The sequence below is a fragment of the Mercenaria mercenaria genome, chromosome 8, assembly GCF_021730395.1.
Source record: "Mercenaria mercenaria strain notata chromosome 8, MADL_Memer_1, whole genome shotgun sequence".
In the NCBI taxonomy this organism is placed as follows: domain Eukaryota; kingdom Metazoa; phylum Mollusca; class Bivalvia; order Venerida; family Veneridae; genus Mercenaria; species Mercenaria mercenaria.
The window spans coordinates 7,313,758-7,334,474 of NC_069368.1; the positions used below are offsets into that span (position 1 = coordinate 7,313,758).

General features: G+C 32.4%; 1 protein-coding gene across 5 annotated transcripts in view; it reads right to left on the reverse strand.

Annotated features, from left to right (window-relative positions):
- LOC123523117 (transient receptor potential cation channel subfamily M member 3-like) overlaps positions 1 to 20,717 on the reverse strand; it is a 213,839-nt gene that overhangs the window by 160,584 nt on the left and 32,538 nt on the right. For 2 of the 5 annotated variants that reach the window (XM_053549299.1, XM_053549296.1), the window contains exon 1: positions 137 to 1,548. The exons of 2 other annotated variants lie outside the window; for them this stretch is intronic. In XM_053549299.1, coding sequence (XP_053405274.1) covers positions 137 to 295 — 159 coding nt within the window. In that variant the 5' untranslated portion in view covers positions 296 to 1,548. Of the gene's footprint in view, positions 1 to 136; positions 1,550 to 20,717 lie in introns of those variants that run through there. One more of the 5 variants, XM_053549298.1, reaches the window with a different exon arrangement.

Sequence of the window (20,717 nt, forward strand, 5' to 3'; positions counted from 1 at the left end):
CTCCAGCTGAAAAATGGCAAACCTCCAGTTTTGGGATTCTGAACTTATCACATGTATGAGTAACCTCGTTCAAAATGTTTTGTTTCAAGTAAACTAAAAATTCATGAATCTATCATGAAGCAGAATATAAACTTACCGAATTGTCATGAGAGCCGCTGCCGAGTATAGATTTACGTATACTCGCCAAATCCTCGAAGATCGAGGCGAGACTGGTTCGAGAATGATGAGTGTCATTATCGTGCTGAACCTTCAACATTCCATTTGACGGCGTGAAATGATTCGCTAATTTCTTCATTTGCTTTAAATCCAAGTTTCCACTTTAGTAATCCATATAAAGAATAACAAAATATTTACTCTGAATTATTTTTCAGTATTGTGTCTTCTTTACTCACGCTGCATTATATTCCACATTAAACTAGGTTTTTCTCTTCCGTCAATATTTACATTTAGCATAGTTTTCTTGTTTGCATTTTCTTTGTTTTAATACCTGAGAGTAATTTTTATTGTGCATAAATACAAGCTGCAGATAGAACGGAAAAATCCTTCCAATAGATATTTGCCTTTCCAACAGAAATCAATTTCAGTAAGATATTTGACAAATTCCATTGATGAAACTGTTGCTTTATTTATACCATTCTTACTCGCTTACTACTTCCTTACAATATAATTAATCGATTTTCTTTCTTTTTTTTAAACCGTTTTTAATACTTTTAATTCCAAAAAAATTTAGCTGTCGTGCAATTCCAATTTCAAAATACACATGGCAAATACAAAGAAATTCCTAGTTCATTAGTCCTGTATCTGTTTTTATTTTTTCCCTATATTTAATATAAGCATTAATTTACACGTAAACATAAATTTCACCTAAGCAATTAAATATTATACATATTACATTTTTCTGAAATGGTCCATTAATATAAATATCTACCGACATAAAAAAACCACACAAGTAGTGGTTTTATAAACACTCAGATCTATACTGCAAACACTATGACAAGAACTGATAAAATCAATGCAACAATTCGGAAGCTGTTCAAATCATAACACATCCTTCAATAAATTCAATTCAATAATTGACATCTTTTCTTTATTCTCAGCTGTAAAATGAAATGTAAGTGTATTGATTAAATCTTCTGCAGAGAGTTTCTTCTAAGTACATAATCAAAGGTAATAGAGAAAGAACAAAACTAGCAAAATATATTCTAAATATATTCTACATTTTAAATCTTTATTTTTCTTTAAAGGCTTGCCCTTGTTGGTTGTTCATGATCTTACAACTCGTTTAAATGGGTCAACGGTGTTGTTGTACTTATAAAATAGACTGGCCCGGTTTATAGGTTGGTCAGTGCTACGGATGTGTATTGTATTTTGCCATCGAAATATTTCTATAAAATGCTTCTTCCCCTTCCGTTTGGATCCGTCCATCTTAACAAACACGTTTGTTTATTTTATGGACTATAACTGAAGTCATGTTTATAGTACACAGCAGATTTACTCATAAACTGAATATTGAATAGGAAACATTTATGTGACTATTTCTATCATTTATTATATATATGGTATAATTATAGAAGAAGTTGACCTGAAATAATCTGCCTGGAAAACTATTACATATCAACATGCATCCCATTCATACTTTACCTATATTAATTTCCGCATGGTCTACCATCATAGCCTCCTTAAACACATTTGCCTTAATTCAATATCTATTTCAAATTCCTGTTTTCATTCTCATTCACATTCATCATCATCATCATTAAAATTATCTTTAGTATAATAATATCATCATCATTACTTTAATATATCGATGATTATTATCATAAACCTTATCATCATTGTAATTGCTGAAATCATCATCAACATAATTTTAATGGTACTTTAGTTTTCTCTGTTTTTGTTTGGTTTAGATCATATGGCTACTTTTACAACTTGTATGGTAAAGCTAGCTTATGATGGCTTCCTCATATAAACGAAGCAAGGTTTCTAATCCTTACTACAATGATGTTAAAGTTATCTGACATCAAAAACATTAACCATTATTTTCATTATTATCATTACTATCTTTACTGTCATTACTTTTATTTTATCAATACTATCTTTATTATCATTATTATCATTACTATCATTATAATCATTGCTATCTTTATCATCATTACTATCTTCATTATCATAACTATCATTGCTATCTTCATTATCATTACTATCATTATTACCATTGCTATCTTTATGATCACTACTATCTTCATTATCATTATTATCATTACTATCTTTATTATCATTACTTTCATTATTATCATTACTATCATTATTATCTTTATTATCATCATTATCATAATCACGGCTATTATTGTTTTTATTATCATTATTATATTTTCATTATTATTTTAATCATTATTGTTATTACTATTATTATTTTCATAATCATATTCATCATTATTATCATCATCATCATCATTTTTATTTTTTATCATTAATACCATAATTACTTATAATTATTACTAATACCTTTCATCATCTATTTTATCATTGTTATCAACACTTGTTACTGTTGTCATTTTTGTTGTTTTTTGTGTGTGTGTTTTTTTTATGCTGAAATTATATTTTATTATTCTAAGTGGAATCATTTTTACATTGTATATTTAATTACTTTACATTTTTATACTAATTTAGTTTGTCTCACTAAATCAATTAATGAAAACATGCACTAAAAACAGCCTTAAAGATTATAAATATATTATACATTAAAATTTGCATTATAAGAAAGATACCATAATAATTCAACAACATTGTCTTCAATCTTATGAAACAGGAAAACTGCATCTGTTTAATGACATGCGCATGATCTACAAATGTTTGATGTTTTGGTAAACCTCATGTTTAACATTAAAATAATGCAATTCTGTTGTCACATCATTAATCATGAATTCCAAGAAACAACAGGTCATGGAAAAATAAAAATTTATATCCTTTATGTTATATTACTTATCATATTTCAAACTCGCTTGGTGAGTTTAATCTTGAGGTACAAATTGTTAAAATTTTAGCCACAGCTAACAACAACCTTAAACTAACAACAACCTTTAAGGAGGTAGGTTACCTTAATATTCGTATGTGCGCATGCCCAACCGGAAGCTAACGTGACGATTTACGACAACGTTTACCACAAACTAAATGTGTTTGTATATCCATTCTTCAGAAAAAAAAATCATGAACCTGTCTCCAATATGATGCTTAATGGTTTAATAATGCAGAAATAATGAATAAATTGCCGCAGAAATGCTTTAAAACTTTGTTGCTTTAAAATGACGTCATTGACGTCATGAAGTTACGCGTCAGTTACCGCGCAAAATTAATAGCTTTTATTTTGAAAATACGTAATTCTGTGAATTTTCTTTATTTGAACTATTTTTAAACAACCATTATTTGCTGAAATATCTTTTATGTGTCTTTCGCTCTAAATAACAATCAATATTTTGCTTCTTATATGTAGTTTTATTGAAATGTTATGCAGAATGTAAGAAAATTGATGATGGTAACCAATGTTATTTGGAATATAGCTGGGTGAAAGGTTACTTATACTCCCATTTTCAAATAAAACTTGGGCAGTTTGATTTGTTATACCTATTTTTCACTTTCCGTTGATAATTTGTTACTTATATATTAAAATTAAGCTCTAGAATTGTTCAATTTTCTGTAGAAAATTGTGGTTTCTTGAATTAAATTGATGTTACCATGGAAACGAAGTCCGTGACCTATATATCTAAATATAAAATTCAAAAGCGTTGAAACTCGTCTATTTAAGGAACACAGCTTCGGTTTTTTATTTGCATTTCAACAATATCCATAATAATTAATAGCAGCATGCAGAACGATTTTTCGATAAAAAATGTCAGACGAGGGATACTGCTGTAAGTATTTTAAGCTGTGAAATTTGTTTAAATAAATGCAAATAACAAGAAAATATTACTTACATTAGAAATAAAATGTTTTAAAGTTGCATCTCTGTTGCCATGGTTACTTAAAACTTTAAGAAAAATAGGGTACCATGTAAAGCGCTTGGTATTTTGCTAATAATATTACCCAAATACTCCATGTTGGTCATTAAAAGAATGGCACTGAAGCCATCGAAAAACCCGTTTTCATACATGGTTGTTTAAAAATGAGAGAAAATGCGTTACCATGTAAACACGAGCCCTGCAACATATACATTTTAAGCTTATATTAGAAAGCTAACGCGCATACTAATAAAATTATTGACTATGCAGACTTCTACGGATAACAATGAAACCAAAATACACTGAAAACTGTTAAATATATGTATTTTCCTTCTTTCTACATAAAATACCTAGAGGGTCAAGTTCTTCAAACCTGTATAAAAATTGTACTTGAAGGGTCAGAGATAAACGAAATTGAGATTGTAGCAGTTAAAACATTAAATTACACAAAATACAAAAAATTGCTGCGGTTCAACGAATTTGAATTTACACTGGTAACAAGGTAACCTACCTCCTTAACTAACAATTATTCCTCCTTCCCCAGCTAGCAACAACATTAAATTAACAACAACCTTTAACTAACAATTATTCCTCCTTCCCAAGCTAACAATAACCTTAAACTAAAACAGTTGTTTCTCAACTAGCAACTTTAAAAAGAATATAACTGACCCTCAGCTAACAACAACCTTGAAGTAACACAATTCTTCCTCAGCTAACAACAACCTTGAGGCCAGAGTTTTTTTATTTTTCGTTTTACGGGAGCGCCGGTCCTAAATATTGCAAAAGTGGAATAAAATTAAAATTCAATTTCCCGAGTTTTATTTTATTTTTTCCGCCGGTCGGCTGTTTACAGCCCCAAAGAAAATAAAATTAGTGTATTCACCTGGACATAATTTCACAGGAAGGGAGTTTAACGCGTGCAAAATATCGTGTTTTGCCGCACTTTTATCGGCATTAACAGGGTGTAAAATTCCACTCGCCTGCTCGCATTGGCGAGTTAAGTCTGAGTAGGACGAATGGACCTCGCTGTGTACTCGGACGATCGGGCGAGTGGTTTTTTTACGTCCTTACTTTACCAAAATTTAGAAATTACATCTACAAAACGTCAACAAACTTTCAGATGGTTCAGTCGCTACCCGGATTGACTGGAATTTACCCGCGAATCGTAAAGAGATCAAAACGTCATGCCGGTAATTTTCCATTCCACAAGCACGTGTGACCTTAGTATCGTAACATCTAATTTACATCGACACGTACACAAAAACCGTGCTAGTGCATTCATTATTTAATATTTTCGCTTCAAGTTTTCAACACCCCTTGAGATATAATACTTTTTGATTTCTATAATGATTTTAATAAGATATCGACAGAAATGTAGGCAAAATTCTATAAAAACGGTCGAATTTTCATATTATCATTTGTAAAAATTCAAACAGCGCGATTTTAGTTACTTATTTCTTTCTAAAAGTAAATAAATGATGAATACTATGGGCTTAAAATTCAGACTTTTGACCAGAAAATACAAAAAACAGAATAAAAAAATCTTAAATAATGAAAAAGCGGCTGCGATTACAATACATGGAGTAAGACAATTTTTGGCAAACAGATTTCTGTTAGTGCGGCAGAATAGGTTACGTGACCTCGTGAACGTAAGTAGAAATGCGATTTTAAAATAAAGCAATGTGACGTCACTGCGGGTTTTAATAAGTTTTAAATGAATCTTTGTACATGTATTTTTTGACCAACAATTTAAAAGTTTTTCTTGTCAAACAATAATGTAAATTCCTCGAGGGCAAATAGGTCACAGAGGTAGGATATCCACTATAGTAACTATCGTTTGAGACATTTACCTTTTATACGGGATATAGCACATTCGCTTTTGATAACAAATTAAAGAAGAAATTTTTTATTGATTTTTATTTCTCAGCAATTTTAAGAACCGATGTGGTACAATCAGACAGTGATACATGCACATGGCGCGAAAACATGACGTAATGCCATGACAATCTCGAGCAAAAATACCGCTTTGATCTCCGCTTCAGATGTCAAGATACTGACACACTTCTTTTAGCTCTTAGAGGGGATGTAAATTGATCATGAAAACAAGGTCAACATTACTTAGTTTATCACTGAATAATTACCGATAATCTTTAACGTTTTTTTCTCTCTCTTTCTACACGGGTGGATGGACGATGATTGTGTCCAAAATTTTTTAGACACTTTTCAAAATATATATTTTTCGGGAAATAATACTATTGTACATAATACTCATTTCATAAAAGTGACAATATTAAAAGTATTAATTGTCTAAAGATTGTCTTACTCACATTTTGTTTTCAAAGGTATATCAAGGTGCTTTGACATTAAATTTTATTCAAAACATTAATTAGTTGTTTGCAGAACAAATAAATGTTTGTAACAGCAGATTTTTTTTACATTTTTATTTCAATGGTGACCCCTCACACTTTACACAGGCTTGGGACTGTCTGGCATAAAGCAGCTGGTAGTGTTGGCAAAATCTCAGACAGATGGTCCATTTCTTTTGTAACTTCAATAGAATTCATAAGTGTATAAAGAATAATAAAGAATACTTTTTATTGGAGACAATATTTTGACAAAAAGTGATGCAACTTCAGTACTTGAACTTAGTGTAGTATAAAAAGGTGCAAATTACAGAAGCAACTTCAGTACTTGAACTAAGTGTATTATAAAAAGGTGCAATGATTAAGAGAAATTTTTTGATTTTTTTCTAGCAATTAAATCGTTGTTCCTTACATCACATGAGAAAAATGACTTGCCATCTCAGCTACGCTTTGACTGTTATTCAAGATACTAAACTACTTTATTTTGCTGATAAAACAATCCATATTATTTATACTGCATAATACCCGTAAAGTTAGCTCTTTAAAGTGATATTGGTGAAAATTACATTAGTAAATATTATTGTATAAAAAGACTAGAGTTACACAGCAAAGATGCAAATACAAAAACATTTAACAGACTGTCAAACTACTATACTACTAAGCCACTTTATACCAGACGTTTAGTCTCTACTTGCTGTCACTGAAATTTACTGTGGCTTTGAACAGATAAAATTTTGTCTCCACTTAAATTAAGTAAAACAAGCTTTCTGAATTTTAAAGACTTGCAGTGTAGTTACAGTGCCTGAAGCAGTTTATTACAAGTATGCATGAAACTTATTCAATGTTCATCCTGTATAAATGCTTATAGTCTTAAAACATACAATACATCACATATTAAATACTGGACACAACACAAGTAAACAAAACTTGAAACGAAAGTTCATCAAAATAAAAAAAATCTTAAAAAATTCTATTTTATTTTTATTTTTTTCCGAGAAGCTGACTTTCAAGCTTTTTATTTTTATTTTTATTCCCTCCTCCCCCTGCTCATTTTTCAAAAATCTCCCGTAAAACGAAAGATAAAAAAACTCTGGCCTGAAGTAACACAATTCTTCCTCAGCTAACAACAACCTTAAACTAACATAATTCTTCCTCAGCTAACAACACCCTTAAACTAACATTATTTTTCTGTAGCTATCAACAGCCTTAACCTAACATAATTTTCCCTGCTTTTGAGAGAAGCTGTTTTTTTTCTTTAACATTCATTTTGTTTCAAGGGTTACAAACTCCATTTAAAAGTTGAAGACTAAACAGGTCAGATCTGGTTAAAAGGTGTTTAAATACTTCCATGAACAAGCGAGTCATTTTTTGTTGGTGCTAACATTTTGAAACATTTTTTAATCAATTTATCCCTTTCTCCAATATCCTCCAAGTTAACTGTTATTTTTGCAGAGCCTGATCATGTCTTTAATTTAGACCTTGTACAATGTAATTTAAGGAAACTGCTAATTAATGTTAGGGCTGTAAATGAACTCTGTAAATGTCACTCTGTAAATAATAAGCATTTCAACCTCAAATTGTTTTTCAAGGATTATTTTTCTTAAAAACAACTTTTTCAAGGACGATTTCTAGAAACAACTTTTTCAAGGACTATATCTCTTAAAACCACTTTTTCAAGGATGATTTATTAAAACCAATTTTTCTTAAAACCACTTTTTAAGAGACTATTTTTCTGCAAACCACATTTTCAAGAACAATTTTTCTTAAAACCACTTTTTAAGAGACTATTTTTCTGCAAACCACTTTTTTAAGGATAGTTTTTCTTAAAACCACTTTTTAAAATACTATTTTTCTTAAAACCACTTTTTCAAGGACTATTTCTTAAAACCACTTTTTCAAGGACAATTTTTCTTAAAACCACTTTTTCAAGATCAGTGACTATTTTTCTCAAAACCACTTTTTCAAGGACTATTTTTCTTAAAACCACTTTTTCAAGATCAATGACTATTTTTCTCAAAACCACTTTTTCAAGGACTATGTCCTGAAACCTTCACCTAGCTACAACTATTTCCAAAAATGTAGAAAATTGCACCCTGTGTAACCTGTGATAAAACGCTGGCAAGAACTCTCAGACTTGCCTACTGATCAGTTCCATCTTAATGTAACTAAAACAGCATAAAAGAAAAAGACTACAAGAAAACCTCATTTATTCCTAACCTAGTAAACATAAAGATTCTTATCTTACAATTCATTTCAAATTTCTAAAGCTTTCTAGCTATTATTGATAACTACTGACTGATGTTCAAAAAAAAAAAGATCAATGTAACATTATGATCTGAATGAGAAAACATGGAATATTCAAAGTTTTAGTAGAATGTTGTCACCCACTTGAGTTGTTCCTATACTTGTGGAAAACACTGAAATTCAATATTTAGGCTTACAAATTCATGAAACACCTATAAGCAATAAAATCAAATCGGACCATCTTTTGAAAAACTCATGAAGGCAACAAACATTCTACATGTACATGGGAAACAGATTTTAGTTTTGTGTGATTTGTTGGCAAAAAAAAGCAGTGTTTTTAGTTCAGACGCATAAACACATTAGAAGAATTTAAAAGAAGGTATATCGATACACTGGAAGTTCTCTGGTTGGAATTAACACTGCTAAAAAGTATAAATGTTTTAGTTACTCATTAGTTCAATGTATCTGTAAAATTACGTTATATTTGTACTGTGATTTACTGTTTGTATTGTTTTTTGATAATTTGTTTCAATTTGTTATCATCTGGAAACTGTTAAACTGTTCCAGGTCATTGTGACCTTGACCTTTGACCTACTGACCTCAAAATCTATATGGGTTATCTGCTGATCATGATCAACCTCCCTATCAAGTTCCATGATCCTAGGCCCAAACGTTCTGAATTTTTCATCCGGAAACGGTTTAAATATTCTGAGTCAATGAGACCTTGACCTTTGACCTACTGCCCTCAATATCAATAGGGTTCATCTGCTGGTTATGATTAACATCCCTATCAACTTTCATGATCCTAGGCCCAACCCTGTTGAGCTGTAGTTCATGAACTGATGAGCATTCATGAACTGTTCACGAACTGTTCGTGAACATTCCTGAACCATTCGTGAACAATGCGATGAATGTTCCTCAAAAAGTTTGTGAACTGTTCACGAACCAAAAGTTCATGAATTGTTCATGAAACTATTCCTGAAAAAGTTCACCAACTGTCTGTGAACCTAAAGTTCAAGAATTATTCATGAACTGGTTCTTCAAAAATTTCACCTTTGGTGCATGATTTTAAGTTCACGAATTATAAGTTCAGTAATCAAAAAAGTGACTTCATTCAGAACTCCAGTGCAGTATTTGACTTTATTTCACTTATGCTGATGGTTCATGAACCTGAACTTCATACACTGTTCATGAACTTCAAATTAATGAATTGATCAATCAAGTCTGAAATTCATAAAATTCATAAACAGGATCCGTTACTTGTAAAAGCTTCTAGTATTTACAGCTGAAGGCTAATACCAGAATTACTGATAACATACATATGACTAGGAATGTTACTACATGTATTTTGTATTTTATGTTGTCTGCAATTTGTACAAAATTTTGATTAAACCTTGGGGATAGCTAACAGAAGTTTCATCATTATTTGGCAATTTAGAAAATGTCACTGGAAAAGAATAATGGTGTACACTGATACTTGGTTGGTGAATTTATTGATGTCTTTCATTTCATACCAGAAATCCTTGAAATATTCATGAACTTGTTTACGAATGAATCAAGATTTTTTCATGAATGTCAATATACCTATAGAATTCAAGAAAAATTCTTGAAAAAAATGATGAACATTTTATGAGCTGTTTAAGGAGTTTCTGAACTGTTCACTCATTAAACATAAAACTTAGGTTTTCCTTTTACAATAAATGAATAAGTTCATGAACTGTTCATGAATGTTCATGAACATTAAATTTATGTCACATGATCAGTTTCCATTATTTGTTGCATGCTGGGAAATTTTTTGCACATGTGATTCAGCAATTTTTTAGAAGTTTGTGCAGCAAATGAGAAGGAAATATTTATCATACTACAGTAAGGAATGGTTTAAAAGGAACATGAGTATACTGAATATATCAAATAAGTAATTATGGTGTTGTCATAAATTGTTAAAATGTCACATGTTTTCACGACCCTGAAACAAAGTTAGTATCTAATCTGAATGTCAGTCTTGAGATTAAAGTAAATTAGACCTAGCAACTGAATTCTGGATAAAATTTCACTTGGGATTTTGTTGTTTTTTCTGCTTTTTTATATTTTGGAATTTAAAGACCTTTTTCAGTGTTGTATGAGGGCATAAAACTTTTTAAATGCAAAATGGACACAATCGGATGTCCTTGGGATTTAATCACAGGTTTAAACAATGCAAAGTGTTCTCAAGTCACTGACCTCAGAAAGCCTGCTTTTCTCAGACAGGCTTTATCAGGCAGTTGCTATAGTAATGTCACTATTGTCAAAATCACTGTTTCTAATTCAGCTGGGTTCATCAACTTTCCATTTATCTTGTTACTTTCAGTTCATGAACCCCTGGTTCATGAACTATGATTCATCAACTTGATGAATAGTTGATGCCGCAAAAAGTCCCATTTGTAGTTGATGAACTGTGCATGAGTAGTTCATGAATAGTTCAAGAATTATTCATGAACTGTTCATCAAGTCTGCGAATTTCTGGTTCATCAAATTCATGAACCTATCAATTCATGAACTTTGATGAACACATCCAGTTCATGAATTTGATGAACCAGTCCAGTTCATGAATTTGATGAACCAGTCCAGTTCATGAACTTGATGAACCACGCCCAGTTCATGAATTTTTGATGCTGTAAAAAGTCCCATTTGTAGTTCATGAACTTTCATGAACTATTCGTGAACTGTTCATGAACAAAGTTCTGGAATAGTTCAAGGATTATTCATGAACTGTTCATGAATTTCTCAACAGGGAAGTGTTCCTGAGTTACCATCCAGAAACTGTTTAACTGTTCCTGGTCACTGTGACCTTGACCTTTGACCTACTGGCCTCAACATCAATATAGGGGTCATCTTCTGGTCATGACCAACCCCCCTATCAACTTTCATGATCCTAGGCCCAAGCGTTCTTGAGTTATCATCCGAAAACCATTTAATTGTTCATGGTCACTTTGACCTTGACCTTAGACCTGCTGATCTCAAAATCAATAGGGGTCATTTGCTGGTTATGACCAACCTCCTTATCAACTTTCATAATCCTAAGCCCAAGCATACTCGAGTTATCATCCGGAAACGATTAAACTGTTCCTGGTCACTGTGACCTTGACCTTTGACCTAATGACCTCAAAATCTATAGGGGTCATCTGCTGATCATGATCTACCTCCCTATCAGCTTTCATGATCCTAGGCCCAAGTGCTCTTGAGCTTTCATCCAGAAACTGTTTAAATGTTCAGGGTCACTGTGACCTTGACATTTGACCTACTGACCTCAAAATCTATACGGGTCAGCTGCTGGTTATGACCAACCTTCATATCAAATTTCATCCTAGGCCCAAGTGTTCTTGAGTTACCATCCAGAAACTGTTTAACTTTTCCTGGTCACTGTGACCTTAACCTTTGACCTACTGGCCTCGATATCAATATAGGGGTAATCTCCTGATCATGACCAACCCCCTATCAACTTTCATGATCCTAGGCCCAAGCATTCTTGAGTTATCATCCAAAAACCATTTTATCTGTTCACAGTCACTGTGACCTTGACCTTAGACCTGCTGATCTCAAAATCAGAAGGGGTCATTTGCTGGTTATGGCCAACTTCCCTATCAACTTTCATAATCCTAGGCCCAAACATTCTTGAGTTATCATCCGGAAACGATTAAACTGTTCCTGGTCACTGTGACCTTGACATTTGACCTACTGACCTCAAAATAGGGGTCATCTGCTGGTCATGACCTACTCCTTATCAACTTTCATGATCCTAGGCCCAAGCATTCTTGAGTTTTCATCTGGAAACCATTTAACTTTCAGGGTCACTGTGACCTTGACATTTGACCTACTAACCTCAAAATCAATAGGGGCTGTCTGCTGATTATGACCAATCTCCCTATCAACTTTCATGATCCTAGGCCCAAGTGTTCTTGAGTTATCATCAAGAAACGGATTGGTCTACATACAGACTGACCGACATCTGCAAAACAATATACCCCTCCTTCGAAGGGGGGCATAATAAGGAATAGGGGCTATAAAGAGGTACTACTTCCGCAGGATAATTTAAACAACAGCAAGTTTATATTATCGTTTGATTGTTATGGTTCTCATGCATCGTTGAACTCAAAAAAGTTGTCAATGATAGAAGTTAAGTGCAAACTTTAATGTTATACAAAAATATTTTCTGTATTGAAACATTTTAATGAAGAAAAATCATAAATTATCAAACACGTTATCAGTTGAGTTATCGTGCGGGATTTATACATTTGTCTGTATGTTTGTTTGGGTTGAATGGCGTTTTTAAACAGTATTTCAGTTATGTGTGCGGGCAGTTAACCAAACCAGAGTTATCCTTGAATTCTGTACCAGTACAGATCTGTTCTCCACAAGTAACTGCTAACTTCCCCTCATGAATCAGAGGTGAAAGAACGAATGATTCCAGACACATTGTCTTTTATCAAATTATCATGGAGAACAGTTATGCCCCCTTGAGGAATCAAACTCACAACCTTGCGATTCATAGATCTGAGCTCTCCCTTTTGATAAAAGAGGTACAGGCTGATGACTGACTGTTTATCACTATGACAACCATCGAGATATAGGCAAGTCAATGTTTCAGGAGACAAAATGCTGACACACTGGCTACACCATTACTGTCAGTGGAATAATGGCTGTTGCCTGGTGTAATTCAAGGGCTTTAACTGTTGACATTTCATGCCGTTTATTATCTTGTCTATAAAATGTTTCATCTTTTATTCTCATTAGAATATGGGAATACTTTCAGGAGAAGAAAATGCCCAAATTACACTTCATGTGAGTTAACTGCAAAATCCGGAAAATATGCCACTGGTACACTTTTTCACTTTTCTTTTATCTACAATTTGTAAATACAATTTGCCATAAAAATTGATATATACATTTGTATAATGTATTTAATAACACAAATTTCTAACAAGGTTTCAAAAATTGTCCAGGAACAGAAGTATCCCACCAATAACAGTTGCTATTCAATTTTCCAACAATTAAGGTCTCCAATTAGCTCTCTCAGTTTAGAACTATTTTACCACTGGGACCTTTATTCTTGGTATAAAGCGTTCTTATTTAATCTTATTTCATTCACTACAGTTCTAGGGAAAATTTTAACTGTGTCTTTTTTCAATTAATCTGAATTTGTCAGAACAATTTACATCTGTTTCATGATTAACACTGAATTACGTAACTGCCTAGATTTCTTCAGATATAAACCTAAATCCTGAGAAATTTCAAACAATTAAAGCACACATAAAATTTAATTTGAATGCACTTGCATTTAATATCATTAATAACACATGTATTTCTTACATGTAAGGTTAATCAAAGGCTATAAAAAGTCTGATTTTAAAATTCAACATAATTATGAAATTCTGCATATGAAATTTGTCATACAAAATGTTTCATATTAAATTTTGCATATGAAATTCTATTACTTTTTCTGGTTGTCATATAAAATTTTCTATATGAAATTCACATAAAGTTTTACATATAGAATACTACGAATACAATTCTGCATAAAAAATTCATCAAATGAAATTCTACATATAAAATTCTGCATATTACATTTTACATATTTCACTCTGTTTATGAAATTCTACATAATGGAATCCTTCATAAAGAGATTTACATATGAAATTCTGTATATTAAATTCTAACAACAAAATTCTACATATGAAACACACTACAACTCTGTGTCCTTGACCTCTATAAAACACACTACAACTCAGTACCCTTGACCTCTGTAAAACACAATACAACTCAGTGTCCTTGGCCTCTGTAACACACATTACAACTCTGTGTCCTTGACCTCTATAAAACACACTACAACTCAGTACCCTTGACCTCTGTAAAACACAATACAACTCAGTGTCCTTGACCTCTGTAAAACAAACTACAACTCAGTATCCTTGACCTTTGTAAAACACACTACAACTCAGTACCTTTGACCTCAGTAAACCAGACCCTACAACTCAGTGTCTTTGACCTCTATAAAAACACACTACAACTCAGTACCCTTGACCTCTATAAAAACACACTACAACTCAGTACCCTTGACCTCTATAAAAACACACTACAACTCAGTACCCTTGACCTCTGTAAAACACAATACAACTCAGTGTCATTGACCTCTGTAAAACAAACTACAACTCAGTATCCTTGACCTTTGTAAAACACACTACAACTCAGTACCTTTGACCTCAGTAAACCAGACCCTACAACTCAGTGTCTTTGACCTCTATAAAAACACACTACAACTCAGTACCCTTGACCTCTGTAAAACACACTATAACTCAGTACCCTTGACCTCTGTAAAACACAATACAACTCAGTGTCCTTGGCCTCTGTAACACACATTACAACTCTGTGTCCTTGACCTCTATAAAACACACTACAACTCAGTACCCTTGACCTCTGTAAAACACAATACAACTCAGTGTCCTTGACCTCTGTAAAACAAACTACAACTCAGTATCCTTGACCTTTGTAAAACACACTACCACTCAGTACCTTTGACCTCAGTAAAACAGACCCTACAACTCAGTGTCTTTGACCTCTATAAAAACACACTACAACTCAGTACCATTGACCTCTGTAAAACACAATACAACTCAGTGTCATTGACCTCTGTAAACAAACTACAACTCAGTATCCTTGACCTTTGTAAAACACAATACAATCAGAACCTTTGACCTCAGTAAAACAGACCTACAACTCAGTGTCTTTGACTCTATGAAAACACACTAAACTCAGTACCTTGACCTCTGTAAACCAATACAACTACAGCTTAGTGTCCTTGACCTCTATAAAACAGGCTACAACTCAGTGTCCTTGACCTCTGTAAAACAGTTGCCAATATCAATTCATGAAATTTTCAACATGGGTTATTGAATTTGTTCTTGAATTAAATTTTGTTCTTGAATTTATTCTTGAATAGCCAAAGGAAGGGACTCAATTATATTGAACTTCTGTAATCATATCTAGAAGTTCTTGAACTGTTCAAGATCATTGCACAATTAATATCTGAACTAGTTCTTGGATAGTTCAAGAGCATTTTATTGCCATTCTAGAACTAGAAGTTCAAGAATTTGTTCTAGGTTTCGTTCTAGAAAAAGTTCTGTAACTGTTAGTTCTAGAACGGCCATTTAATGTTCATGAACTGTTCTAGAATTAGATTCAAGAACTGTTCAAGAATTATTTCTTGAATTCCTCGCAGGGGTTATAAGAAAGATAATTGTTTTGTTCAATTCCACCCAGGATAGTTATATTAATGTTCTATAATTACAGGCTTCAAGTATAACATGGGCAATAGCTTGTTCTGAAATAATCTACCAACTGGTATGCTAATGGAATAGTTCACCTAAAAGCACTGGTTATTTAGAATCAATTTATGGCTAAGTAAGCAAATAACATAGTAACAAAATTAACCTTTACGATTTTTAATTTTCCTTGACAATACAAGCAAATATGCAGAATAAAAATATTAAAATATTAAGAAAGATACAAATATAATTAAAATTTAATTTTAATATTTATATAAATTTAAGTCTATCTACTTCTATTTATAATTAGTATGTAAACTTATATACTAACTAGAGATGCTTTTGAGAAAAGCGCATGTCTCCCACAACTGCCTAATCATCTAAATAGTAAGTCAGTCTGCGCTTTACCCAAAATGTACCCTATACTACTTGTGCATGCCCTTTCTTGCACCCAAAACGTACCATATACTACTAATAAAAGTAGTATAGGGTACGGTTTGGGTGCACGAAAAAGCATGCGCTCCGAGGATTTTTCGGTAATTCAAGGGCCATAATTCCGAAGTGCCTGGGCCAATTTGGCTAGTTATCGAACTTGGCCAAGGTCTTATGGTCAGACACATTTTGTTCAAGTTTGGTGAAGATCGGTTGAGAAATGTTTGACTTAGAGTGCGGACAAGCTTTGTGACAGACACACACACAGACTGGAGTTAATCAATATGTCTCCCACACCACTGTGTGGTGGGAGACATAATAAATCTTAACTTTTTTTAATATGTATATGAATTTAAGGACTGATATTAACTTTAATTATTTTATAAATAATTTCAACTTATATTTAACATGTATACCATATGAATTTAAGTACTGATATTCACTTAAGTCTTTTTTTTATATTTCATGTTTTGCTGTTTTTGTTTTTCTAATATTTGTATCAATTTATAGTTTAATGATTTAAATTGTATAAAAAATGACAAATCTTCATTGAAAAATACAAAATATCTTTCACACAATTTCAAATTCGTACAACCATCAAGTATGAAAAAAATATTCTTTACAAAAAAAGAACAAAAGAAAGGTTAACTCTTCAAATTCAGTGCATTAGATCCATACATGCTGTCACTTATTATTACTGCGCAGTATCTACAAAATTTGTTTTACGCAAAATCTAAAAAATACTATTTCACCTACTGCAGTACACCTACTGAAAAAACAGAATCTCAAAAATCTCCAAAATGATAAATCACTTTAATCCATCCCTTGACACACAAAAACTTTTCCCTGAACTTCACAGCTTACTTTCAACTTGTCAGTAAAATAAGAACTTTTCTCCACAGAGAACAGCAAGAAATATCATATTTTCACAAGAAGAAAACTTGCCAGGAACAAGTAGAGAACAACAGACAGTTGTGAGAGTTGTTGTGACTTTGATGTTTATTAATGATGTACTGTGACACTCACTGGTAATATATGTCACAAGTTGTCAAACCAATTCTGGTTAGTCTCATGTTTATTCATGCACAACAGTCTCCCAGTCTTTTTCGATTGAAGACTCGACTGCGCAATCGGTGGTATAGAGCTTCATTGATTTCCTAATCATTCTTTGCCAAGATAAGTATATCTCATAATAATCAATATTTTTTTCATTAAATTCATCTGACCAGGGACAGTTATATTAATGAATTAGACATCTATTTTCTTTTTCACTTCCGATGAGAAATCTATATAATTAATTTATCAGCCACAAAATGGGTATCCAACTAACCAAGCTTATTTCTGCTATGTTTGGAATAATCTAGTATTTGGTATGCCACACAAGAGCAGCCTGATATTAACCTTTATCCTGCTAAATTTCTAAACTCGACTGGTCTATCATTCAATTTGGGCAGTACCATTAATTATTTGAAGGGGTGTTCACTGAAAATTTACTGACTGAATAGCGAACAGTGCAGACAACGATCAGCCTGATGTGCCAACTGATTTTGGTCTATGCTGGTCACAAAGCAGAATTACTTTCCAACAGCAGGCTAAAGGTCAAATAAGCTTAAAAGTTGAATCCCTAAACAGACTAGTAATATAATTCCAAATTCCTAGTTTACTGAAAACTAGAGCTATCACTGAAGAAAATTAATACCCCCAGATGTTGCTTTGATGAAGGGAAGTTCTCTGAAAATGGTCTTGATAAGGTAAATAACTGATACTACCAATCCTTCAAGAAGTTTAGAAAACTGGAAACAATTAAAATAAAGCTATTTGATCTTTAACCTCCAAGTGTGAAATTGACCTTTGACAATGCCTATAATCGGTAACTCTTGGGCATTATATGTCTTATTCAGTAAAGGAAGAATGCAAACACCATATTTATTTGGGATGCTCCGGGTTTTTTTACGATTTTTCAGAAAAATGTGTTGTACATTCCACTTCTGTTATTTCTATTTACTTCTTAATATCGAAATCAAATAAATTCCGCTGTTGCTTTTTAGATGACTAAAGCCTTTTTGTGTTGCATTTTTCGTTCTTGTTGATGATTTCAATCTGATTCTGCTTAATTCTTTAATGAATTAATGAATTCTTACAGGCAAACACACCAGCTTACTGAAATGTGACTGATCTTTTTTCACTTATTTCTCTCAGCCCAAAAACTCAACTAGACAATAGCATCTTAGAACTGTTTACTTATTAAATGCTTTCCTGGTAATTCCTTTTTTCTTTGGCCCTAATGATCTAATTTTATCTCAATTTAATGCTACAGCCACACATCAAGGAATGGTCATTCAGTCTCATTTCCCATGACTGCCTTTGTAATGAACCATTAAATGGACATTTTCGCTTCACAAATATTCCATTACCATTTTCTACATAAAACACTGTGTAACATTTCGTCAGCAATCTAGCTGTCAATCTAATAACAGACTATGTAACATGTTACTAATACATGTATCTATCCTGGTTTGGAAAGAGACCGAAAATTCTTTTTTCCATCTCAGGAAAGAGCAAGATTTCTGTTCTAAATGACCTTGACCTTTACCTTTAATTTGGACATTTATGCTGTCTGTATACAAATTTTAGCTAAAACTTTGTTCTACATTACATTCAAAATCTTTGCAATCTTCCTTGATTTTTAAGGTCAAATACACAAATAAATTCTATCAAATGCCAAGGTTAAAGCTTAAGTGCAACCTTGACCAGCTCATTCAGTCATATATACAGTTGGATGTTGAGCTGCTCCATCTATCTCCATCTGTTTACAGTAAATCATCCATACAAAGCAAACAAGTTTGTATGCCCCTCATGAATACCTCTCTACAATTTTTCAGTTCTGAAATCACTATGTCATGACTTTGATAACTGCCTCCAACAAAAGGTCCCCTACTGACCATGCAGTCTTATAAGTCTGATGATTATAGCCAAGGGTTCTCAGTTTTGAAAGAAACTATTTTCAGTCTGAATCACTTTGTGCCATAGGCCAAAGGTTGTCAGTTATTGAGAAAAATGTATTCAGTCTAGAGTCACTTGATCTTGACCCTTGACCTTGACTTAACACTAGGGTCATCTATTTTCCACAGGTAATCATCCTATAAAGTTGACCAAAATATTTAGCTATGGACAGAAACCAATAAGTGGGGCAAAATATATGCATGGCTACATATCCATGCTCTATTATATTTGTGACTCAATAAAGTGCCTATGACAGAAACAGGTACTGCAAACGTTAATGTTTGTGTCATCAAATTGTAGTTTGGACAATATGGCCATAGTTGAAAATAACATATAGACTGAACATAAAAAACACCATTGATGGAATTCTTATTTGTTATGGATTTATTTTTCTCGATTACAGTAACCAAAAATCACAAAACTTTATCCCATAATCGTTAATAATCAAATTGAATATTATATCGTGACCAGAAAAAAGGTGCCAAGAGTAATCGCAAGCTAGTGCCAACTACTGACACAATATTATGATGATCAATTTGTCCAACTGAGATGTTTAACAAAAGTCCTCATACATGTAAAATTCGTTAATATTCTATGGCAAACTTAGTTGACATATTTCATGGGTATGTCAATCAATAATAAATCCAACAACGTGTACATTTCATAAAATTTATTTCAATTTTAATCCGCAATTAATCCCCACAAAATGCTGTTGGATCAAATGCACGAAAAATCTGCCCACAATTTATCGATTTTGCAGTTTATCAGCATTCCTCCTCAGCCAAATGACAGAGAACAAAAACAGAATAATTGGGAATGATCAGAAACTGATAATGTAGAAACTACAGAATAAATAAAAAGGCAGTAAATGTTGTCAATTCCAACACAAAATATGACTACCTGTAATGAGCTGTATAATGTTTTTGCACAACAGAGCCTTGTTTTACTACTGCAATGGTGTTTTCTGTTTTGTTTTTTGTTGAGTTTAAAGGGGGTCAATCACATCTGAGCAACATTTTATGACACTTTTCAGTTTTCATATATTCTATCAGAGATTTATTTAATGAACAAAAAGACCCATTACATAGAGTCTGGTCCCTATTGGAAACATATATTTTATTAATTTTTTGTGATTTTTTAATTACCTCCCTTTAACACAGAAAGTATTTAAAAAGTTGAGTATTTCTTTTGATTTCAATACAGTTTCTAGTTTTACATTTGCATTTCATATATATTGAGACAAAAGTTACATTTCTAAAGAATTTGGGCAAAATATAATATACTTGTCAATGCAATTCTTAGACAAATTTTATACAATAGTGCTTATATTCATATTATTCCTTAGACAAAATATGTCTATTAAATTCATACTTATGCCTCAA